Consider the following 25,920-nt stretch of genomic DNA (forward strand, 5'->3'; position numbering starts at 1 on the left):
TCACTAAATTTGAGGAATTTTTGATCTTCATAGAATTTTATTTTCTGTTGTTTAACCTTCATTTCTGTAATTGACATTTTTTATAACTTTTTTTTTAACTGAGGTTTGTATTTTTCATTTTTCTCAAGGGAATTTGTAACTACTTATTGAAACAGTATTAGGCAGCTTTAAAATCTTTTGTTAGTTCAAACATTGGATTTATCTTTGTTTTGGCTTCAGTTGATTGTCTTTTCTCATTTACCTTGTGTGGTCTTGTATAATAAATGAGTGATTTTCTATTGTATTTGGAAATGTTGTCTGTTAGGAGACTCTGGATCAATTTAAATCTTTTATTTTAGCAAGCATTTACTTTTTTTAGGTTTAGTGGGATGGCTTAGGTTTCCTTCTCCTGTTCCTCATTTCTCAGTACAACTAAATACCTTGGAAACAACTTGGCACACAACCATTAAAAGATTCTGAAAGGTGGAAAGAAGTTAGACTGGCTAGGGACTTCAGGACTTGAAGGATGACACTATGGTAGATTCCCTGTGTTTTCTTTTTATTTCCCATATATTCCAGACTGGAGGGGTCTACAACTTGTTATTGCCAATAGACATAAACAAACAGAAAAACCTGTTGTTTCTGGCCAAAGGACCAGGAAGGGGGAGCCCAGCAGGGACCTAGCTGTGAGACATTTACCCAGCAGCATTAGTGGACCTGGTCTGCCCACAGCAATAGCACCAGCACATATAGGGCAGGAAGCTCATGAATGGGGTGATCAAAAGAACAGGCCACGGTAAATGCTGTCCACCCATGGGTCTGGCATTCCTCTACCCAGCAACCTAAGCGTACCGTGTGGCTGAAGGAAGTGCCTTCCACCTCTTTGTTGGCTTCAGAAGGTATCCACTGGGAGCTCAGGCAGGACTAGAAGAATGAAGCAGGGAAGTATAGCATTACAAAGACTTGTTGCAAAACTAAATTGTCTTCAGAACTATAGACCACAAAAGTAGACTAGAACATACATACCAAGTTTAAATGAGACCGTGTTTTGCTAACCACTTTAGATTAATTTCACCTAATCGAAGGGAATTTTGCCATTTAAATATGTCGAGTGGTGTTTAATGTGAGTCTCCACCATCAGTTGAGTTGTTGGTTTATTTGGTTCCATTATTATTGGTTAGTCATTTTAACTTTACAATAGGTGAATCTGGTAAATACTAAAACTACACTGCCTATTTCTCTAGGAAGTGAGTTCATCTTGGTTTGTTGGCTATGTCTAGGCTCACTATACTTCCTTTACTGCAAATTTTGGGACATTAGTGTCTCATAAAATACTAAACTTAATTCCCCTCTTTGAATTTATTGGCTCAAATTTTAGTCCTCTTAGGTTACAGGTATAAAAGACTGGATTGCAGTCTTGAGCTAATAAATCAGGATGTAGATGCAGTAAATACTGGACTCTAGGAATCAACAGACTGATGTCCTAGTACTGGCTCTGAACTCATTCAACTTCTGTGTGATTTCTGAGCTACCCTTAAGGTTTAAAAAAAAAAAAAAAAGTCAAAAACACGATTTCTCCTAGGTTGCTGAGATTTACTGCTTCCCCAGTCTGTTACCACCTGAAGGAGAATATCCTGTAAAGGGGCCCTTCCCTGATGGTCTTTGCTGGAATGTGGAAGGGTACCAAGAGAAAAAGGAAAAACTTAGGGGCATGAGACTCAGAGCATACTGGAGAGAAGACTGGGGCTACAAAACCACAGAGACATGTCTGGGATAAGTCACAGAGAGGAAAGGTAGGAATGTCTATGAAATATAGTACTGGTACTCTCAAACTTTTACCAGTCCTTTTTTATTGAAGCATAATTTATATGCAGTAAAGTATATACATCCTTAAGTACATGACTTTTAAAATTTTTACCTATGTATATACTTGTGTAATTGTCATCCAGATGAAAATGTAGAATATTAAAGCTTTGCCAGTATTTTTCACTGGGAAATCATTTTTCCCATTCACTGCTTTAATGCCATAGTTAAAAATTGGTTTAATAGGCATTTATTTGTCTGTCTCATTTGTGCTGAAAATTCGATGTTCTACAAGATGAGATTAATATATGACTATTTCTGAGAGGAAATATTTCAGTGTAATAGGGTAGTCGAGTATGCAAGTCCAAGGAATAAGACCAGGAGAATGGTTGTACTTAGGAAGAAAAGGCTTCATATAGTTAATGTGAGGTAGTGATTTGGAATCCTTCAAAAGCTATTGTATAAAAACAACCAAAGAAACAAACCATGTATAGAATACAGAAAGGAATGTTGGCTTTTTAAAACAAGGTGCTGTGGTATAATTCACGTACAGTAAACAATATACATTTAAAGTGTGTAGTTTGAGTTTTGACCCATGTACAACATGTGAAACAATCACCACACTGAAGATAATGAGCATATGCACCCTCCTAAAGTTTCTTTGTGACCTTTTGTAATGTCCTTCCCACCCCCTTAGCCCCAGGCGACTACTCTTTTTGCTTTCTATTATAGTATATACTCTTAGGCTATCTGCCTTTCACTCAACATAATTATTTTGAGATTCAGCCATGATGTTTTTGTTTGTTTTTAGTGCCAAATAGGATTCCATTGTGTGGCTACACTACAATTTGTTTATTCAGTCACTCGTTGATGGGAATTTGGATCATTTCCGCTTTTGAGCTATTACAGATAAAGCTACATATAACATTCATGTACAAATCTTTGTATGCACATCTTTCATTTTCTTTTGGGTAAAAGAAACTAGGAATAAAGTGTCAGGGGTATATGCAACTTTAAGAAACTGCTAACTTGTTTTCCAAAGTATACCATTTTATAGTCCCATCATCAGTGTGTTAGAGTTCTAGTCCCTCTACATCCTTGCCAACATTTAGTATGGTAAGAATTTTTTTTTAGTCATTTCAGCAGGTATGTATTGGTGTTGCATTTCCTGAATGAGGACCTTGACCATATTTTAATATGCTTTGTTTTCGTGTGCCATTTTACTGTCTTTGCTTACATGTTCAAATCTTTTATGCATTTTAAAAATTTGCATTGTTCATTTTCTTATTATTTAGTTGCAAGAGCTCTTTACATATTCTGGATATCAATCCTTTATCAAATGTTTTGCCAAGTATTTATTTCCAGTTTGTGTCTTTTATTTTTACTTCTGCAACAGCATCTTTTGAAGAGGAAAAGTTTTTAAACATGTCATTTAAGTCCAATTTATCTTTTTATATTTATGTACACAGTTCATGATTTTTTGTATCCCACTTAAGAAGTCTTTGCCAAACCCAAGGTCACTGAAATTTTCTATGTTGCTGTCTAGGAGTTTTGGAGTTTTAGCTCTTACATTAAGTTGTCATTCATTTCAGGTTGATTTTTGTAAGTGTGATTTTTGAGATATTGAGGTTCTTTTCCCCTTTCCCATATAACTATCCACTTGTACCAGTGTTGTTTAGAAAAATTGAATTGCCTTGATACCTTTGTCAAAATCCATTGACCATATATGTGGGGACCTATTTCTGGAGTCTCTATTCTGTTCTATTTATCTGCTGTCTTTGTGTCAGTGTTAGACTGAGTTGATTACTACAGCTTTAAGCCTTAAAATCAGGCATTAAGTCATCCGATGTTTATTTCCTTTTTCAAAATTGTTTTTACTGTTTTTGGGTCCTTTGTTTTATATATTTTAGAATCATTTTGTAAATTTCTACAAAAAGGTCTGCTGAGATTTTGATTAGGATTGCACTGAATATCTAGATCTATCTGGGGAGAAGTGATGTCTTAACAGTATTGAGTCACTTGATTCACAAGCATAGGATTATTTTTCCATTTATTTAGATGTTCCTTAATTTCTCCCACCATGCTTTGTCAAATATATCCCTTAGTATTTCATATATTTTGATGATATTGTAAGTGGTTTTTAATTTTAGTTTCAAATTGTTTCTTGCTAGTATTAGACATGTACTTGGCTTTTGTATGTTGCCATTGTATCCTGTCACTTTGCTAATCTTCTGGTAGATTTATAAGGATTTTCTACAGTGAAGAAGATATCTGTGTGTAAAGACAATTTTATTTTCTCTTTTCCATTCTACGTGCCTTTATTTCTTTTTCTTCTTGGATTGGCTGACTTTTCAGTATGTTGAATAGGAGTGGTGAAAGGGGACATCCCTTTTTTGTCTTTCATCATTTAGTATGATGTTAGCTGTGACTTTGGTACATGGCTTTCATTGGTGTAAGGAAGTTCCTTTTGTTCCTGTGTTGTCAAGATCTCTTTATTATGGAAGGATGATGAATTTTATCATATGCTTTTCTTGCATCTTTTGAAATGCCTGTTTGTTTTTTTACTCTTATAGGTTGGGTTATGTTGTTGTTGTTGTTGTTGTTATTGTTATTATTTTGAATGTTAAACCAATATTGCATTGCTCAGATAAACTGTACATAGTCATGATGTATTTATCCTTTTTATATACTAATGGATTATATTTGGTGAAATTTCAGTAAGAACTTTTGCATATATGATACTAAAGGATATTGATTTGTAATTTTTCCTTAAGTTTCTGGTTTTGGTATCAGAGTAATACTGGCTTCATAAAATGAGTTAGGAAGTTTCTCCTTTTCTGTATTCTGGAGAGTTGGTGTTAAATTGGTTTTTTTTTCTTAAATATTTGGGAAAAGTCATCAATTAATCCATCTGGGCCTAGAGAGTTCTTTGTAAGATTTTTTTTTTCCAATATATGAAATTTATTGTCAAATTGGTTTCCATACAACACCCAGTGCTCATCCCAAAAGGTGCCCTCCTCAATACCCATCACCCACCCACCCCCCCTCCCACCCCCCATCAACCCTCAGTTTGTTCTCAGTTTTTAACAGTCTCTTATGCTTTGGCTCTCTCCCACTCTAACCTCTTTTTTTTTTTTTCCCTTCCCCTCCCCCATGGGTTTCTGTTAGTTTCTCAGGATCCACATAAGAGTGAAACCATATGGTATCTGTCTTTCTCTGTATGGCTTATTTCACTTTGTGAGATTTTTAACAGCAAAATAATTCATTTAATACATACAGGACTGTTCAAGTTAACTATTTTTTCCTGACTGATCTTCAGCATTTTGAATTTTTGAAGGAATTTGCCTATCTCATAATTGAAATTGTTGACTAAATTGACAAAATTATTAATGACATTTCTATATTAGCCTTCTTATGTCTATTGAAGGTATAGTTGTGCCAGTCTCTCATTTCTTACGTTTCTAATGTGTGACTTCCCCTAACTGACTAGTCTAGCTAGAAGTTTATCAACCTTATTCATCTTTTCAAACAAAAAGCTTTTGATTTCTTTGATTTTTCTTTATTCTCTATTTCATTTATTTGTGTTCTTTATAGTCTATTTTATTCTTTTTTAGGTTTAATTTGCTCTTTATTTTCTAATTTCTTAGGTAAGATATGGATGATTACCCAGTAGTTAAAAATGTGATGTTATTTATTGTGTATATATGGATGCAATGTAGATGCTATATGCATATGCTGTATATCTTACATGATTGCATATTAGAAATAAAGTCGCTGCACAGTAGCTGAGTTGACTTACTGATTGATTGATTTATTGATTTATTTTGAGAAAGTGCATGCATTAGAGAGTGAATGGGTAGGGAGAGGGACAAAGAGAATCCCAAGCAGGCCCCATGTTGTTAGCGCAGAGCCAGACATGAGATTGTGACCTGAGCCAAAATCAAGAGTCAGACACTTAACCAACTGAGCCATTCAGCACCCCTGCATATTATTTTAACAGACAGTTTTAAGATGGCTATAATACCACTGTAGTCCCAGACACTTCAGCAATTTCTTGTTCTTGCCACAGTTAATCTGTGCCAGCAGTAAACATACCTCTGTAACCAGTATTTCCTAGTTGGCATAATTAAATAAGGACATTTACCATAGCTTGACATATGGCTTTTTAAAAGAGTATGTTTAAACATTCAAAATTTTATAAGTCTTGCATAAGTGATTTTCTGTTTTGTAAACTACATATTTAGAATATTCTCAAACTTCCAGAAAATTTCTAAGAATAAAAATAGACTTAAAAAAACACTCACATACCCTTACCCAGATTCACCTGTTATTTGAATAACTGCCAAACTGTTTTTCAAAATGGCTGCTCCACTTTTTTACAGCCACCAGCAACTTATGGGTTTCCAATTTCTCCACATCCTCACCAATACTTATTATTGTATACCTTTTTGGTATAGCTATCCTAGAATGTGTGAAGTGGTACCTTATTTGGGTTTTTGACTTGTATTTCTCTGAGGCCTGATTTTGAGTATATTTTTATGTATTTATTGGCTATTATCTTTTTTAAAGAAATGTTTATTCAGATTCTTGGTCTATTTTTAAGAATTGGGATATTTGTCATTTTTAGTGAGTTGTAAGTGTTCTCTATACATAGTCTATGTACATATCCTTTAACAGATAGGTCATTTGCAAAAATCTCCCATTCTGTGAGTTGTCTTTTCACTTTCTTAATTGTGCCCTTTGAAGCACAAAGGTTTTAATTCTGTGATGAGGTCCACTGTATCTCTGTTCGTCCTTGCTTAGCTGTCTTAGATGAAAAACATTGCCTAAGCCAATGTTGGGAAGAATTCACCTGTGTTATCTTCTAAGGGTTTTAAAGCTCTTACACTGAGGTCTTTGATCCATTTGGAGTTAATTTTTACATATGGTATGAGGTAGAATCCAGCTTCATTTTTCTGCATGCAGTTTGCCAGTTGTCCCAACATCATTTGTTGAAAAGGCTATCCTTTCCTCCTTTGAATTGTCTTGGCACTCCTGTCATAAATCAGTTGATCTTGAATGTTATTGATCTTTCTGGGCTCTTTGTTCTATTCCATTAATCTGTACATTTATTTTTTATTCCTGGTATTACACTGTCTTGATTAGTGTAGTTTTGCAATCAAGAAGTGTGAGACCTCCTGGCACAAAAACAGACACTCAGATCAATGGAACAGAGTAGAGAACCCAGAAATGGACCCACAAACGTATGGCCAACTAATCTTTGACAAACAGGAAAGAATATCTAATGGAATAAAGACAGTGTCTTTAGCAAGTGGTGCTGGGAAAACTGGACAGTGACATGCAGAAGAATGAACCTGGACCACTTTCTTACACCATACACAAAAATAAACTCAAAATGGATGAAAGACCTAAATGTAAGACAGGAAGCCATCAAAATCCTTGAGGAGAAAGCAGGCAAAAATCTCTTTGATCTTGGCCGCAGCAACTTCTTACTCAACACATCTCCAGAGGCAAAGGAAACAAAAGCAAAAATGAACTCTTGGGACCTCATCAAAATAAAAGCTTCTGCATAGTGAAGGAAACAATCAGCAAAACTAAAAGGCACCCGACAGAATGGGAGAAGATATTTGCAAACAACATATCAGAAGAAGTGTGAGACTTCAACTATGTTCTTTTTCAATATGATTTTGACTACTATGGGTAGTATAGAAATCTCAACATTACTAAGTATTGCAGACTATGAACACGAAATGCCTTTCCATTTATTTAGATCTTTAGTTTCTTTCATTGAAGCTTTTTAGTTTAAAGTATACTAGTCTTTCTTACCCTTGGTTGTGGTATATTATCCTCTTTATATGTTGCTGGATGTCATTTGCTGTATTTTATTGAGGACTCGATAATCCATATTTGTAAGAGATATATTTGTAGTTGCTTTTTTTGTGATAAGTTTATCTGATTTGGTATCATAGTGTTAAGGCCTCTGTTTCCTCCCCTGTTATATTTTAGAGGAGTTTGTGAAATATTGGTGTTAATTCTTTAAATATTCAGTAAATTCATCAGTGAAGCCATCTGTCCGTAGGCTTTTCTTTGTGGGAAGATTTTTTGATTACTAACTCAACCACTTATTATAGGTCCATTCAGATTTTCTATTTAGTCTTGAGTTAATTTCAGTAGTTTGTGTCTTTCTAGATATTTGCCGATTTCATCTTGGCTGTCTACTTTGTCAGTGTGTAGTTGTTCGTAGTTCTTCTCTTATAATCACTTTCCTGTAAGGTTGGTAGGTTCTTTTTATTTCTGTTAAGTCAGCAGTAATGTTTCCTGTTTCATTCATGAGTTTTTGGTTGGTCAGCCTAAGCTGAAGATTTGTCAATTTTGTTAATGTTTTCAAAGAACCAAATTTTTGTTTCATTAATTTCTCTGTTCTCAGTTTCAGTTATTTTCACTCTAACTTATATTATTTCCATCTTCTTACCTGTGTTGGGTTTGGTTTGCTCTTCTTTTTCTAGAAGAAGGCCGATTAGGCTATTAATTTGAGATCTTTGTTTTATTTTAATATAGGCATATACAGCTATAAAGTTTCTTCTGAGCACTGTTTTCACCGCATTTCATCAGTTTTGGTATTTTGTGCCTTTGTTTTCATTTATTTCAAAATATTTTCTAATTTTTCTTCTGATGTCTTATTTGACACATTGGTTATTTAGGATTGTTTTTGTTTGTTTTTTTCCTCCAAGTTTTTATTTAAATTCTAGCTAGTTACATGCAGTGCAATATTGGTTTCAGGTATGGAATTTAGTGATTCATCATAAGTGCCTCCTTAATCCACAGCACATATTTCCCCCTTCCTCCGTCTCCCACCTCCCTCCTTCAGTAACCAGCAGTTTGTTCTCTGTAGTTCAGAGTCTGATTCTTGGTCTGCCTCTCTTTTTTCCCTGTGTTCATTTGTTTTGTTTCTTACATTCCATGTATGAGTGAAATCATATGGTATTTGTCTTTGACTTCTTTCACTTAATTAACACTCTCTGGCTCTATCCATGTTGTTGCAAATGGCAAGATTTCATTTTTTTATGGCTGAGTAATATTCCATTGTGTGTATACACACACACACACACACACACACACACACACACACACACACATATACATACCAACCACATCTTCATTATTCATAAGATTGGTTTTTGGTTTAAAAAAAAAATTATATATATATATATATATATATATATATATATATATTAGAGAGTGAGAGTATGAGTGGAGGAGAGGGGCAGAGGGAGAAAGAGAGAGAATCTTAAGCAGACTCCATGCTCAGCACAGAGCCTGATACAGGTCTTGATCCTACAACCCTGGGATCATGACCTGAACTGAAATCAAGAGTTGGACACTCAACTGACTGAGCCACCCAGGTGCCCCCATAGGATTGTTTTTTGATTTCCACATACATTTTGAGTTTTTCAAATTACTCTGTTATTGATTTCTAATTTTATTCCAGTATGCTTCGATAAGACACTTTGTATGACTTCGATGCCTTTAAAGTTATAACTTGTTTTGCCTAATATATGGTCTGTTGTGGAGAAAGTTCCATGTGCATTTGAGAGTGTGTATTCTGTTGTTGGATGGAGTGTTCTATTGATGTCTTTTAGGTCTAGTTGGCTTCTAGTGTTGTTCAGCTTTCCTCATTTCCATGTTGGTCTTTTGCCTAGGATTTCTACCCATTTTTGAAAGTGGATATTGAATTCTCCAAGGATTATTTTGAATTTATTTCTTCTTTCATTTCAATCAGTTTTTGCTTCATGTATTCTAGAGCTGTCTTGTTAGGTGCATATACATTTATGTTTACTACAACTTCTTGATAGATTGATCCCTTTATCGTTATGAAATGTCTCTTTTCTCTAGTAATAATTTTTGTCATTCTTGCCTTAAAAGTCTATAGTGTTTTTAGTGATTGCCATGGGGACTGACGTCATAATTTATAACATTCTGGTTCAGATTAATACTATGTATTCTTCAAATATTCTTCCTACCCTCTTTGTTCTCTCCTCTTCTGGGATGCCAGTTGTATGTATGTTGGTATTTTGATGGTGTCTCTTAGGTTACTGAGACTTTGTTCATTTTTCTTTTTCTTTTTCTTTCTTTTTTTTTTTTTTTAATTTTTAAAGTAATCTCTACACCCAGTTGGGGTTCAAACTCACAACCTTGAGACAAGAGTTGCATGCTCTATTGACAGCCAGCTAGGCACCCCTCTTCATTCTCTTCATTCTTTCTGTTTCTCAGAGCAGATAATTTTAATTGACCTATTTTCGAGTTTGCCGAATTTTTTTCCTCCACTTGTTGAAATATGCAGTTGAGTCCCTGTAATAGTTTTTAAATTTCAGTTATTGGACTTTTCATGCCCAGATTTCTATTTCCTTTTCCTGATTTCTTTTTAGTGGTATTTTCTTTTTTCTTTTTCTTTTTTATTGTTTATTTTTGAGAGAAAGCGACAGAGACAGAGTGCAAGTGTGTGAAGGGCAGAGAGACAAGGAGACACAGAATCTGAAGCAGGCTCCAGGCTCTGAGCTGTCAGCACAGAGCCGGATGTGGGGCTTGAACCCACGAACTGTGAGATCATGACCTGAGCTGAAGTTGGACACTTAACTGACTGAGCCACCCAGGTGCCCCGATTTATTGATACTGTCTATTTGGTGAGACAACATTCTCATACTTCTCTTAGGCTTTTGTTTTGTTTTGCATATGGTTTCCTTTACTTCTAATTTATTTACAGTAAGTTATGTAACATTTTTGTATAGTAAGTCCTGTGTTTGGACTTCCTTGGGAACAGTATCTATTCAGTGCATTTTTGCCCTGTGTATGGGCCATATTTTGTCTTTTTTGTTGTTGTTACATTGCTTATAATATTTCATTAAAAACTAGGGAATTCGGGGGCTCCTGGGTGGCAGTCAGTTAAGCATCTGACTTCAGCTCAGGTCATGATCTCACGGTTTGTGAGTTCGAGCCCCGTGTCAGGCTGTGTGCTGACAGCTCAGAGCCTGGAGCCCCCAGATTCTGTCTCCCTCTCTCTCTGCTCCTCTCCTGCTCATGCTTTGTCTCTCTGTCTCTCAAAAATAAATAAACTTTGTAAAAAATATTTTAAAAAACTGGGTAATTTCAATTACTGTACTTTTATTTGGTTCTTCTTATAAATTCTATCTCTTTATTAATATTCTCTACTTTGTGAGACATCATTTTCATACTTTTCTTTAGTTCTTTAGCTATGGTTTCCTTTAATTCTTTGAACATTTTTAATACAGCTACCTTAAAGTGTGTGTTCAGTAATTCTAACACCTGACTTTTCTCAGCAACACTTTTTATTGAATACTCCTTTTCCTCAGGAGCATACACGTGCATGTCTTTCAACTTACTGTTGAAAATGGGACATTTAAAGTAATGTGTAATTTGGCAACTAACGATCTAGATCTAGGAGGTTTTTTTATTTGTTTTTGAGTCTTTGGGATTTTTATGTAGATAATTATGTAACCTGCAGATAGGGACAGTGTTACTTCTTTTCCAATGTATATGTTTTTGTTTCTTTTTCTTGCTTAGTTGTAGTGATTGGAACTTCTAGTACTGTGTTAAGAATAGCAAAAGCTACATCCCTGACATGTTGCCAATCTCACTCTTTAACTATTAAGTAAGATATTACCTAGAGGTTGAGGTAGTTCTACTCTTCTGTCTCATTGAGAGTTGAGCTTTTTTGTCACAGTGGGTGTTGGATTTTGTCAGGTACTTTTTCTGTTTCAGTTGATACAGTCAAGTAATTTATCTTCTTTAGGCTGTTGATAATGGTAAGTTACATTGGTTGTTTTTTAAATTTTAAGCCAGTCTTGCACAACTTCAATAAATCTCATTGGTCATGATGTGTAATTTTTATACATTGCTGGATTCAATTTGTTAGTATTTTGTTGCACTTTTTTTTGGTCCAAGTTAATGAGACATAGTGTTATAGTTTTTTTTGTTTCTTGTTTTTTTAATACTGTTTGGATGAGTTTTTTGGAGAAAAATTAGTAACATATGTAACACAAAATTCAGTATTAAGCTATTCACAAGTATACAATAGAATAGCATTAATTGCATTTTACTATTGTGCCACCATTATCTATTCCACCATTATCTATTCCAAAATGTTTTCATAATTTCAGACAGAGACTCAGTAACCATTTAGCAATAACCCACATTCCACCTTACTTCAGCCACTGGTACCTCTAACATACTTCCTGTCTCAATAAATTTGCCTATATTAAATATTTCATGTAAGTGGAATCACAATATTAGTGCTTTTGTGTCTTAATTATTTCACTGAGCATAATGTTTTCAAGGTCCATCATGCTGTAGCATGTATCAGAACTTCATTCCTAGGGTCGCCTGGGTGGCTAAGTTGGTTAAGCGTCTGACCTCAGCTCAGGTCACGATCTCACGGTCCCATGAGTTCAAGCCCCATGTCGGGCTCTGTGCTGACAGGTCAGAGCCTGGAGCCTGCTTTGGATTCTGTGTTTCCCTCTCTGCCCCTCCCCCATTCATACTCTGTCTCTCTCTCTCAAAAATAAGTAAACATTTAAAAAAAAAAAAAGAACTTCATTCCTTTTTATGACTGAATAATATTCTATTGTGTTTATAACCATGTTTTATTGGCACATTCATCTGTTGATGGACACTTGGGTTGTTTCTGTTATGTTTGGAGACTTGGGTATTATTTACATTTTTAATTTAGCAGGCAGTCAGCCTGTTTAGGTTATTATGGAGATTCTTTTGTGAGCTGTGGTTCCAGTAACAGCTTAATTTTCACAGCCTTTACGTTGGTATTTTGGTCTGCTCTGGTGCTCCCCCTAATCCCTGCCTGTGCTGGGAAGGGGGAGCATAGGAAGATGTACTTAAGTGTATTTATTAGTGATGCTCTGTTGCTTGTTCAGAGTAGTTGGTGCTTCTCAGACATTCATTTGAAAGCTTAAGGTTACTGATTTTTTAAGTAAATTAAGCACTTCAGGATAAAATGAAAATTAATTATGGTATTTTATCATAAAATTTATTTTGGAAATATATGTGCCTCACCATTTTAGGTGTATGATGTGTATCTGGCACATTTGAGTTGCATAAACCTGTATTTTGACTTTTAGTAAACAACATGAACACAGCCTTTTTTAGGGAGCTGGTAATATTGAATGGTCTTGGTAAAATTAGAATTTGGCATATCTGAATTCTTTTGCACTTTTATTTATTTTTTTTAATGTTTTTATTTTTTTTGAGAGAGAGAAAGAGCACAAGCTGGGGAGGGCAGAGAGAGGCGAAGACACAGAATCTGAAACAGGTTCCAGGATCTGAGCTGTCAGCCCGAGCCCAGCACGGGGCTTGAACTCGTGAACCTCAGGATCATTACCTGGGCTGAAGTCAGACACTCAACTGACTGAGCCACCCAGGTGCTCTATCCTTTGCACTTTAATGTGAGAAAAAGATAACTTAGGTGTATATTATGCCTTTCAGATAAGAAAATTAATGAGGGGAAAATAAGATTTCAGTAGTAAAATATCTTTACAGATGTTCAGTCCAGAGTGTTCAAAATTTTTGTTAGTGAGCATTTGTTGAAGTAAAATACTGAGCAAATCTAACTTTAAAGAGTTATTAATATCATTAACAGTGGTGAATTCTGAAGTAATAATGCCATGATTTTAACCCATTTTTTGATTTGCCATTTTTCAGACTTTGTGCTAGATGACAGGCAAACCACAAACTAGTTACAGATTGTGGTAAGAGTTAGAATAGGGTAGAGGATAGAGGATAACAGAGAGCTGTCTGGGCAGTCATGGAAAGCCTGTCTGAGGGTTGGCATTTAGGCTGAGACTTGAAGGAGGAGAAGAGACTAGCCATGAGAAGAATATTCCTACCAGGAATATTCCTATCAGGAATAGGACATAGGCTTTGGGGGCCCTTCCAAGTCCCGCTTGTGTGGCCTTTTGCTTCCTGGTGATTAAAACGGTCGCTTATTTAACTAGTCCACTCTCCTAACTTTGTGAGTGAGGAGACCATGAAGGCTAGAAAGTAGAGAATCAATGGTGACAGGCTACCATCCCAATGCCTCACACACACACACACACACACACACACACCCATACACGTATGACATATTTCTTCTGCTTATTTACATTCATTGTTTTCATGAATTATTTTAGAAGATGTGTGAAAACAGGCAGTTGCAATATTCAGGAAAAGAAATCTCTAGCTAAACAAAAAAAAAAAGAATAGTAAAGATTTGACTTAAAGGGAAGGTGTTTTTCTTTTGTCATTCATTACTAAATGAAATAGGGAAGTAAAACTCAATTTCTGAACTTCTGTTTTGAAAGTGAGTGATTAAAGACTCACTTTCATGGCGATTTTTACAGTGTATGGTAATGTGTTTGTTCCTCTCAGACCTCCTGGGGATGTGGGACCTTAAAGGACATCTTATGGAGCCCAGCTACACAGAGTGAATGCCTGCAGAATCATAAAAGCCGAGATCTAAATTCCTTTTGTTTATATATCCTTCTTTCCTCACTTTTTATTAGAAATATATGCCTAATTATAGAAATTAGTTTGCTTCAAGGTGCTATCAGTCAAATTTATTTTAATGTCAAATGTCAAATGTATTTTAAAAGTAAATAGTAATGGGTTTAGAAGCATAGATTCTGGGGTCCTTTTGGTGGAATTTATAGTCTGTCTCTAGCCACTCTTCTTGCTGAGTGACCTCAAGCCTAACCTCACTGCCTGCTTATCTTAAAATGGAACCTATAATGTCTAGGTCATGGGATTAGTTTGAAGTTTAATAATATAGTGATGATAATTATTAGATGTTATTCTCATTTCTGTTACATTGGATTGCTGTTTGTACTGGGGAGCATTGGGACAGTTTGGGATTCATTTAAAGTATAAATTTAGCAGGGCACCTGGGTGGCTCAGTCAGTTAAGTGTCCAACTTCAGCTCAGGTCATGATCTCACGGTTCCTGCGTTCAAGCCCCGCATCAGGCTCTATGCTGACAGCTCAGAGCCTGGAGCCTGCTTCAGATTCTGTGTCTCCTTCTCTCTCTGCCCCTCCCTTGCTCGACTCTGTCTCTCTCAAAAATAAACATTAAAAAATGTTTTTAAATAAAAATTAGGGGGAAAAGTTCTTGGAGTGGAAGTAGCTTGTAAGTTCTGGTTTTGAATCTGGAGATGGGAGAACTTGACTTGCTTTGGTTACTTTTTATATTTTATAGCCTAACGTTGTTAACACGTTAAATGGTTAAGTATTTCTCTAGTGTCAGTTGTGTTTTTCTAGGCATGTAATTTGAAGTTATTATAACTGGTCATTTAAAGTGAAATATCTTTTTTTTTTTTCTTATGTTTGAGAGTGAGAGAGAGCAAGCAGGGGAGGGGCAGAAAGAGAGGGAGACTCAGAAACTGAAGCAGGGTCCAGGCTCTGAGCTGTCAGCACAGAGCCGGACGCAGGGCTCAAACTCACAAACTGGGAGATCATTACCTGAGCTGAAGTCAGACGCTCAACCAACTGAGCCACCCACGTGCCCCTAAAGTGAAATATCTTAATTTATTTCATGCCTGAGTTGAATGCTATTCATTTCTACATCTTTTAAGGAAAATTGATGATATATAACACAGTATTTTAATTTCAGGGCTTTATAAGACAGCTACTGATATTGTTTTTGACCAAGGTAATTCATGTTTTTTTTTTTAAGCTCCTAATTAAAAATGCAATACAGCCAAATTATGTTCCTGCCTTTATCTTTATTTAGTGAAGTTCTCCTCATATTAGCTAAAGGTCTGATCTAGCTTGATGATGGGAAGTTAGGCGGTAGTCATCATATCATAACTAGTAGCTTCCAAATATATCATGTTTCTAGTACCTTCTGTGATGTTTCTCCTGATCAGATGGGGGCCCCTGAATATGGGGCAGCCCTAACGGGTGGAAGCTGGTCGTGGAGGTGGTAAAGGAATTCACCCGAGGCAGAACAAAGGAGATAGAAGGTTATTGAGTACATCACAAGGAAGCGGTAGGTAGGACAGCAAAGCAGTCTGCTGGCCAGGAAGCCCTGGTAGGGGGCTGTAGTTAAAGAGGGGAGGTGAGGAGGTATGGGAGCTTATGGAATTTACCTTTTTTGGTGCCTATGCCCTGGTGTAAGTAATCCATTGGTCAGCTAAGTCTTAGGGACATTTTGAGGTGGGTTGCCTAATGGGCCTGTTTGTATTAAACTAGGGGGTTGAGGGTCACTCTGGACCCTGTTACCTTACTCAGGTTTCCCTTGTTCAAATTGCCTAAATGTGGCTACTTTCTTACTGGTTTCCTCTGCTGATTAACTGGAAAGCTTCAAACTAGGGGCTCCTACTTTTTGTCTCTTCCATTGTAAGCATATGGCTATTCAGTTAATCCTTGTTAGTTCATTGTGCCCTGAGATCAATAAATCTCTCTTAAACGGGAGTATAACAAAAAGATATTTTCTGAGCATCTGAAATTTCAGTTTATGTTAAAAGGTGGAGGAAGGGTTAGAAATGGGGTGGGTGAGCTAGGCAGAGCCTTTTACATTCACAGTATGAATCTGAAACTAACTATAAGCTAGGACTAGATAACAGCCGGAAGGAGATCATTTGCATCAGCAAATGCAAATGCAATACTTACATCTGGGCAAAAAGGTGGGATTTTACTCATGCACTCAGTATTTGGAGTGTTCTCTATGTACTGAAAAGTGATGGGGAATGAGCAGTGGAGCAGGTTGGCACTATGGTTGAAGAGAAGCACAAGAAATGGAGGACAGGACTTTCCCAAAATAAGATCGGGATGTGATTACTAGAACAAGGGAAAAGTGATGCTCAGCAGGCAGGAAATACCATCCAGTTAGGTAATGTAACCTAATTGGCTTGTATCTCACCTTGCTGCTTGGCTTTTAGCTTTAGTCATACCGGAAATGCTCCCCAGTACATGGGATGAAACAGTAAGCTGCTTCCCTGATGAATACCCAAAGACCAACAAAGACGAGTCAGTGAATGTTGTATTAAGCCAAATGAAATATCATTACTTCATGTTTTTAAAGAATAAACTTTTTATTTTATTTTTCAAAGTGTATTTATTTTTTTAGTAATTTCTACATCCTATATGGGGCTCGAACTCATGACCCCAAGGTCAGGAGTAGCACGTGCTCTTCCAACTGAGCCAGTCAGGTGCCCCCAAACATAAACTTTTTACTTTAAAATATTTTTAGATTTATGTAAAAATTTTAAAGATAGCACAGGGTTCCTATCCCCCTTACCCTTTTGTCTATTGCTACCTTACATCAATATGGTACTTTTTGGTTTTGTTTTTTGTTGTTTTTTTTTTTTTACAAATAATGAACCAATATTAATACATGGTTATTAACTAAAGCCCATATTTTATTCATATTTCCTTAGTTTTTACCTCATTTCCTTTTTCTTTTCTAGGATCCCATTCAAGATACTGTATCATATTTAGTAGTCATGTCTGCTTAGGCCACACTGGTGTGTTACAATCCTTTAGACTTTCCTTGTTTTCAGTGACCTTGGCAGTTTTCAGGAGTACTCGTCATGTATTTTGTAGAATGTTTCTTGTTTGGGATTTGTCTGATATTTTTCTTATAATGAGATTGGGTTATGTGATTTTGGGAGGAAGACCATAAAGTACCATTTTAAAAAATTATTTTTATTTGTGTTTTTTTTAATGTTTATTTATTTTGAGAGAATGAGCATGCTTGTGCATGTGTGCATGGGGGAGGGCCAGAGAGAGGGAGAGAATCCCACGCAAGCTCCTCCTCACTGTCAGCACAGAGCCCGACATGGGGCTCCATCTCAGGAACCATGAGATCATGACCTGAGCTGAAATCGGGAGTTGGATCCTTAACTGACTGAGCCATCCAGGTGCCCCTTACTTTTATTTATTTACGTTTTTTATTTGAGAGAAAGAGAGTGTGTGTCTGAATGGGGCAGAGGGAGAGAGAAGAGAGAAAGTGTGTGTGAGAGGGGCAGAGAGTGGGGGGTGGCGGGAGGGGAGAGAATCTTAAGCAGGCTCTACACTGAGTGTGGAGCCAGACATGGGATTCGATCCCTGACCCTAGGATAGGATCATGACCTAAGCCAAAATCACGAGTTGGACACTCAACCAACTGAGCCACTCAGGCACCCCTAAAGTACCATTTTTATTATGTCATATGAAAGGTACATACTGTCAACATGACTTCATTGGAGATGTTGAATTTGATCATCTGACGAGGTAACATTTGTCAGTTTCCTCCACTGTAAAATTACTCTTTTTTCCCTCCTTTTCAAACTGTTTTCTTTGGAAGGAAACACTTTTGTTAAAAAGTTTCCCACATTTGTTAAAGGGTGAGGAGTTACGCTCCATCTTCTAGATACATAAATTGTTCAGAAACCATCCTGGATGGCTCAGTTGAATGTCCAACTTTGGCTCAGGTCATAATCTCGCGGTTCGTGAGTTTGAGCCCTGCGTTGGGCTCTGTGCTGACAGCTTGGAGCCTGGAGCCTGCTTTGGACTCTGTGTCTCCCTCTCTCTCTGCCCCTCCCCTGCTCATGCTCTGTCCCTCTCTCTCTCTTTCTCTCTCAAAAATAAATAAACATTACAAAAAAAATTATAAAAAGAAATCTGCCTGGTAGTTTTGTCTCTTCTCCCAGCTTATTTATTTATGTCAGTATGGACTCATGGATATTTGTTTTATACTTTGGGTTATAATCTAACACTGTTTTATTGCTTAAGTTGTTCTAGCTTTGGTCATATCGGAACTCTTTGTCTTAACTCTTTCACTCCTTTGACAAATTCTCATCAGTATATTATTTTTTTGTTATTTTGATGGTTAGCACTTTCTCACTTTCTGGCACCATGAGATGCTCCAATTTCATGTTGTATATATCTTGTCATATCTTGTCCTGGTCCTTAGATTGAGTCATTTCTCTAAGAAGCCTTTGTTCCTTTTACTAGAGAATGGTATTAGAACCCAAGATCTGGATGCTAGGTCTGCACTATGCTACTTGTGTGTTATTACTTCTAGGCCCTCTCAACTGGCAGAGCAAGAAAATATATGTGTGTATATATCTGTAACCTCCGCATGTATACATATTTATAAATATTTCTATATGTAACTCTCTGTATCTATATTAAACTAAACATGAGTTCATACTGATGTTGTCAACTCAGTTTATTACCACATGGAATATTACAGCTTCTTTTCCTCACTTTTGTATAAACTCTTACTCCAGTAGTGACAAGCCAGACTTTCACCATCCATGTATTTAATTGTTCAATTCCCGTATTCCATGTATAGTGGCATCAGAATACTTAACCTAAGCTCCCATGAGAAGTAACTTTATCAACTAGAATATAATGCTTATATACAATTTCTTTCACCATTAGTCTTAGAGATTCCCTCACTTTCACGTTACTTATGTCAGCTCCTCCTTCCACTCTACCCCTCCTTCAATGAGGCGGTTTCATACATTTGTAATAGAGTTAAATGGTTTTGTCATATTCTGCATTTCATCGTGGGATCCCCTGATCTCCAAAATGATTTTTTTAATTGCATACATTAGATTCACTCTAAAGTTCTGTTTTGATGAACGTGTAGTGCTGTGAATCCACTGTTCCAGTGTCATATAGAACCGTTTCACTGCTCTGAAAAATTTCCTTTGCTTCACTTATTCACATCTTTCTTCCTCTCCCCAAACCTCTAGCAACCATTGGTCTTTTTGCCATCTCTATAGTATAACCTTTTCCAGAATGTCATATCCTTGGAATCATACAGTGTGTGGCTTTTTATTTTATTTTTTGTTACTGAATAATATTCTCTTGTAGGATGTACTACAGTTTGTCTATCTACTCATCTATTGAAGGACATCATCTTGATTATGTCCAGTTTTGGGTGATTATGAATAGAGCTGCTATACAGAATTGCTTGCAGATTTTCATGTGGGCGTACGTTTTCAAATCATTTGCATAAATACCTGTGAGCACAATCACCAGATTATATGGTGAAAGTTCAGCTTTCTAAATATCGTGTCTTTGCACTATACTCAGTTTCTTGGAACAGAATAATCTCCTCTTGCCATTTTCCATGCCCATTTTCTCTCCAAGTCTCTCTTGACTGATGATGCCAGGTCTTGTCATTGCTATAAAAGAGCAGATGATACAGAATGTCAGCTTATCTTTCTTGGGGGAAGTAGAATCCTCTAATGATCTTTTCCATGTGCTTGTGATATTTTTGGTTAATCTGTCGGTGAAAATAACCAGTTGCATCTAGTTGAATTTGACTGTTTTGTGCTTTCTGGGAGTATAGCAGGAATAGATATTTTGCAAGTGGCTTACACTGCCTATAGGTTGTTAAAAACTGTTTTCTAATTGGGTTGTATTGTTTTATTTTTAAAGCATTTCATAGTTGCTAAAATCCTGAAGTATTGCATTTTCCTCTTTAACCATCACCCTCAAGCAGTACATTTTTTTTTAATGTGTAATTGTATTTATTAACTTTAAGGTAAAAGATATTTAAATGAAATTTATGTTCCTGTAAAGTGATAGTATGTTTTGTTTCCTTCACAGCATTTATTCAGTCGGAGAGCATAATAGAAGTACTACGTTTTGATGATGGAGGACTACTACAGGTAATTTTATTTTAAGTTGAAAAATTATCTCAGTGTCAAACCTTGAATAATATCCGATTGTTATTTACCTTTAAAAAGTGTAACTGGGGCGCCTGGGTGGCTCGGTCGGTTAAGCGTCCGACTTCGGCTCAGGTCATGATCTCACAGTCCGTGAGTTCGAGCCCCGCGTCGGGCTCTGGGCTGACAGCTCAGAGCCTGGAGCCTGTTTCGGATTCTGTGTCTCCCTCTCTCTCTGCCCCTCCCCTGTTCATGCTCTGCCTCTCTCTGTCTCAAAAATAAATAAACGTTAAAAAAAAAAAAAACATTTTTTTAAAATAAAAATAAAAAAAAATAAAAAGTGTAACTGATTTCTTTGAAATATATTTTATGAGCTTTATATGCAGATAGGTCAATAGAGTCATTAGTAATAATAAAAGCCTCCTTAGCTATATGAATTACCTTTTAAATTAGATATTTCTGGGGAATGTTGGAAGGTTAGGTTGGGAGAGTCAGATCAGGAGCAATGGAATTGGTGGTTAGTGCTATAAGTATGGGTGTCAGACCTCAAAATATTTACCTGGAAGAGGACTTCTCTAGAGTGTAAGTTCTGTAGATGTACATCTATATCACTTTTCTAGTTGCCAGTCTAAGCCACATCTTTAAACATGTTATACCTAAAATTAGAAAGTATAATCTGATGTCCTTCCTTTCAGACCTAGCATAGATATCCCATGAAGCCCATTTTAGTCTTCCTAGCTAAAAACCAGTTCTAGAATTTCACAGCTGAAAGAGGGAGAGTGAAAGCAACTTAACTACCCCTCTGATTTTTATGACTGAGGTGTTTTCTTCCTTCTTCCAAACTTTTATTGTATTTGGTACTTGTCTTATAGTACTTACCACTTTTGTAATTATAACATCTGTTTTCAAGTACCATCTATTTGGTAGCATGACGTACGGTTTTTCCAAGGTTTAATTTAAGAAAGGTGCTGAAGATCCCATGACTTTATGGTAATGGGGCTGGTGTTAGAATTCTCATCTCCTCACTCCAGGTGATTGTTTGTCTCTTTCCTACATGGTGCTGCCTATGATGTATTTATTTACTTAATTATAACTAAATACATGACTTAGCTCTGAAAAAATATTCCCTGTAGCTTATAATAATGTCAGGAAACTAAACGTTACATTAAGGCAATATATAAAAAATAATTGTGCTAGAGACCTGAAATAAGATTTCTGTTTACATTTTATCATAAATTTAGATTTCAGACAATAAGCCAAACAAAGAGAGCAAGAAAAAAAGTGATGGGTTATAATGTTCCTTTTCTCTGAAAATAAAGCAAGTAAGTGTTCTGAATGTTAACTTTTTCCTTGCTTCCAAATTTTTAAATAAATACATCATTCATACCTTTACATAACTGATGTTAAGAAACACAGCAGCCAGTGGCTGCATGGTACTTACAAAAAAGTCTTTGTACAGCTTTTTACATTGAAAAACTGAATAAAAACTAAAGATATATAATCTCAAATTTTGTAGAGCCACCTTACTAGAAAATGAGCTCGGTCTTGTTATCTGGTTATTTAATCTGTTACAAGGTGAGAACTTGGAGAACCAATAGGAATGACGGTTTTAAATATCTCCCTTTAGGTGGTTTGTGGGATCTAGATAACAGGCAAATCAGGACTGAATTTTTTGAAAATTCATTTTTCTTTATTGATTAAAGAAGGATCCATATCCTTTAGGAAATAGACACCCACCTAGGTTGCAAGTAGTAATTCATTTTGAAAATTCTGGAGTTTGATTTATATTTTTGTTGGGAGAGGTTGTCAATCCCTATCTAAATGGACTTGGCTATGGAGTAACTTGTGGCCTGGGATGTGATTTCCTCATCCTCTTTGGGTCTGCTGAAATGCTTGGACAAGAGCTTGGTAGAGACCTGAGTTGAGACCTGAGAGTTCTATGGCAAAGGTAATTTTAGACTGGAACAGGATTGAAGGCAGATGGTACCAGTTGGTTACCTCAGCCACAATAAAACCTCACAAAGATTACTGCAGAATGTCTGATACAAAGATGCTATATATATAGTGTATTGTTTATCCCCAAGTAGCAGAGTATAGACCTTTTTGAATAGATACAAGTAAATAGTTCATTTTAATGTTGAAGAATGTTTCCTAGGAACAACAGTTTTCATGTTGACATGAAAATTCATGTTGTCACTCTTTCTGATGATAATTTGCCAGTAGGTTCAACCATTTCTTGTTTCTTATGGTATGATTGGAACAGATATGTATGTGTAGCAGTCTTATGACAGAATATATATCACATTTTTTCCAATTAAAACTAATGTAGAGAGAGAGTCAAAGCAACAGCCTTGTTTTGCATTATTTAAAATGAGAATTTTGCCTGAGAGCATTCCTTCTCGGATCATACATTTTATGTTACATTCATGTGGCTTGGCTCTTAGTAACTTTTTAAGCCCTGAAAATTAATTGATGATAAGACCATAAAAATTGCCAAAACTCATAAAAATTTGCTACAGATTTTGTATTTGCCTTCCTTGTTTTTTAAAGATAAGGGAAATGAGGCTTATAGAAATTAAATAATTTGCTCAGTATTCAATTATGAGAGCAGAAATCCAACATCCAGTAAGTACTCGGCCTGTCTGCTTTCAGAGCTCTTAACACAGCACCATGCATGTGCAGTTCTTCTAGTGCGTTCCCTGGATTACCACTACTAATACTAGCTTACGATTAGAAATCACAGTAATCACAGAAAAGCCCACATTTTCTGTCATTGGTGCTTTGGCCATTGCCATTCCTGTTTGGCAAGGCTACTAAGATTTGGTATATAGAATATACAAGGATGAAACCGTGCCTGAGGGGAACATAGACACTTCTCAACAGAAGACTCATCACCATAGGGTGTGCATGCCAGGTATCTCTAATGATCATTCCAATCCTAACTGATCAGAATGGTTGGCTTTTCATGACCTGTTCCTTTGATAGATTGAATAACAAAAGATATTTTTAAAAGCCTTAATCTGTTTCCTAATCTAACTTTCTTACAAAGATGAAGCCCAAGGAAAAGCCTAGCTTTTTAATTTATTTATTTTACTATTCTACCAGAACAGTAAACAGATTTTTAAGATGTTGGGAGGCAAGCTTTCTAACGTTCTAGTTGAAAACACATGCAGAGTTTTGCTTTCTAAAGCTCATAACTATATGGGGTGCCTGGGTGGCTCCAGTCATGTAAGCTCCAACTTCGGTTTAGGTTATGATCTCACGGTTCGTGAATTCAAGCCCCATGTCAGGCTCCATGCTGACAGCTCAGAGACTGGAGCCTGCTTTGGATTCTGTGTCTCCCTCTCTCTCTGCTCCTCCCCTGCCTGTACTCTGTGTTTTTCTCTCTCTCAAAAATAAATAAACATTAAAAAATAGTAACAAATAAACAAATAAATGAAGCAAGCGAGCAAGCTCATAACTATAGTACCACATAATTTTGTTATCTCACTTTGGTCAAGAAACAGAAATACTCTTTTCTGACTGTTCATTGTGCGCTCATTGGTTTTTCTCATAACATCTAGGCATCTATTATCTCAACTCACTACCCGGCTTTCAGGTGCCTAAGGCAGAGGTGGCTAGAATTAGTATTTTTTAAGTACTTGCTGGAGTCTCAGCTAGTTCATTAATTGGCCCAAAATTTCAGTACTAATAAGGAGCACAAGAAGAATAAGAAGCAAGTTTGATTCCAAAGCTCTTAGGCTTTATACTTTCCATTGCTCTACTTCCTGAAAAGTAACAAGGTTGCCTTAGGGGAAAGATAAATTCCTAAATGCTGTGATTAGAAGACAGTGCAGGTCTAAGAGATCTTTTTATATATACACAATAGGTAATGGGTTCCACTTCTTGTGCCCCAGTATGTCAGTTGCAGGACTATGGTTAGTCAGCCAAAGGATCTTTTGTTCATATTACAGAAATAACTCTTTTCCCAATCTTCTCAGAGGACAGTTGAGGGAAAGATTGTGGAAAGTTTGCCTCCTATTCTGTGTTAGGTTGGTTTGGAAAACACTATGGAGATCTTCCTTAACTAGACAGTTATTTGCAACACACGAAAACACCAATTGAATAAATGAGCATATACTTGTTCTTGGATGAACTTACATTTAAAAGATACTAATTTCTAAAGATAGCTATAGTAAAACTTAACAGGAGTTAAAGAGGTTATTGTTACAGAGGTTAGTGGGGAAAACTTTAGCTCCTAGATGACTTTGTTTAGTTTCTGTAACTAAAAGGAGATGAAGCCACTGGAAGCTTTGCCGTCTAGAAGATAAATCGTGTTCATTCTAGAGGTGGCCTAGTGTAGGTAATCTTCTAACCACTTAATTAGAGTCGTCTTCCAAGGAGTGTAAAAGATGTCCAAGAATTTGATTATTTCTTTTTCTTTAATTAAAGTATTTATTGTGAGATATAGTTCATACATACATGCATAAAATGTGGGCTTTTTTTCCTCAAAGCCAACACCTATAAACAACTACCACCCTAGTTAAAAACTGAACACTCTCCTGAGTTCCCTCTGAGGCTCTCTCCCAGTCACTATCCCCAAAGTTGCCCATAGTCCTGAAGTTTATGGTAATTTCTTTCCCTAGAAGTCTTACCATCTGAGCATGTGTCTCTAAACACTATGGTTTCATCTGTTTTTTGAACTTCATACAGTTTGTATTCTTTTTTTTTTTCCAGCTGCTTTTTCTTGTGTTATGTTTCTAAGATTCTCTGTGCTGTTGAATGTGGCCATAGTTATCCATTTTCATCACTGAATAGTATTGCATTATGTGGATATGCCCCAATATGTATATGTGTGTGTATGTATATATGCATATATATATACATACATATATATATGTATATATGTATGTATATATATAATTTCTGCTGTTGATTGACATTTCACTTGTTTCCAGTTTTGGCTCTTATAAGTAAATGCTGTCTCTTGGTGAACATACATATGCGTTTCTGGTGGAGTTAAGTGCAACTGCTGGGACATAGGGTATTAATCTTCTATTTTAAAACATAATACCATGTGGTTTTCCAAAGTGCTTGTTCTAGTGTACAGTCCCATCATCAGGAATTCCTCTACAATACTTCATAATGTTTTTTTAAAAAATTATTCTGTAGAGTGGGTAATGGTATCTTTTTGTGGTGATAGTTTACAATCCCTAATTCCTAATAAGGTGGAGCAACTTTTCGTGTTTATTTCACCATTTGGATATCAACTTTTGTGAAATCTAAGTTAAATCTTTTGCCCTATTTAACTGTTGGGTTGCATATCTTTTTCCTTCTTGTTTTTTAGTTCTTTATAAATTCTGGATACAATTGTGATTATATGTATAAGAAATATCTTTTCCTACTTGTGATCGTCCCTTCCACACATAATGGTGACTTTGATGAACAGAAGTTCTTAGTTTTAATTAATTTTAATTTTATTGTAGTTTAAG

General features: G+C 36.1%; 1 protein-coding gene across 1 annotated transcript in view; it reads left to right on the plus strand.

Annotated features, from left to right (window-relative positions):
* Nucleotides 1–25,920, plus strand: part of TMEM131 (transmembrane protein 131) — a 243,043-nt gene that overhangs the window by 37,150 nt on the left and 179,973 nt on the right. The window contains exon 2 of the mRNA XM_049651396.1: nt 20,391–20,452. Coding sequence (XP_049507353.1) covers nt 20,391–20,452 — 62 coding nt within the window. The remainder of the gene's footprint in view (nt 1–20,390; nt 20,453–25,920) is intronic.

This window comes from Panthera uncia (assembly GCF_023721935.1).
Source record: "Panthera uncia isolate 11264 chromosome A3 unlocalized genomic scaffold, Puncia_PCG_1.0 HiC_scaffold_11, whole genome shotgun sequence".
Taxonomy (NCBI): Eukaryota; Metazoa; Chordata; class Mammalia; order Carnivora; family Felidae; genus Panthera; species Panthera uncia.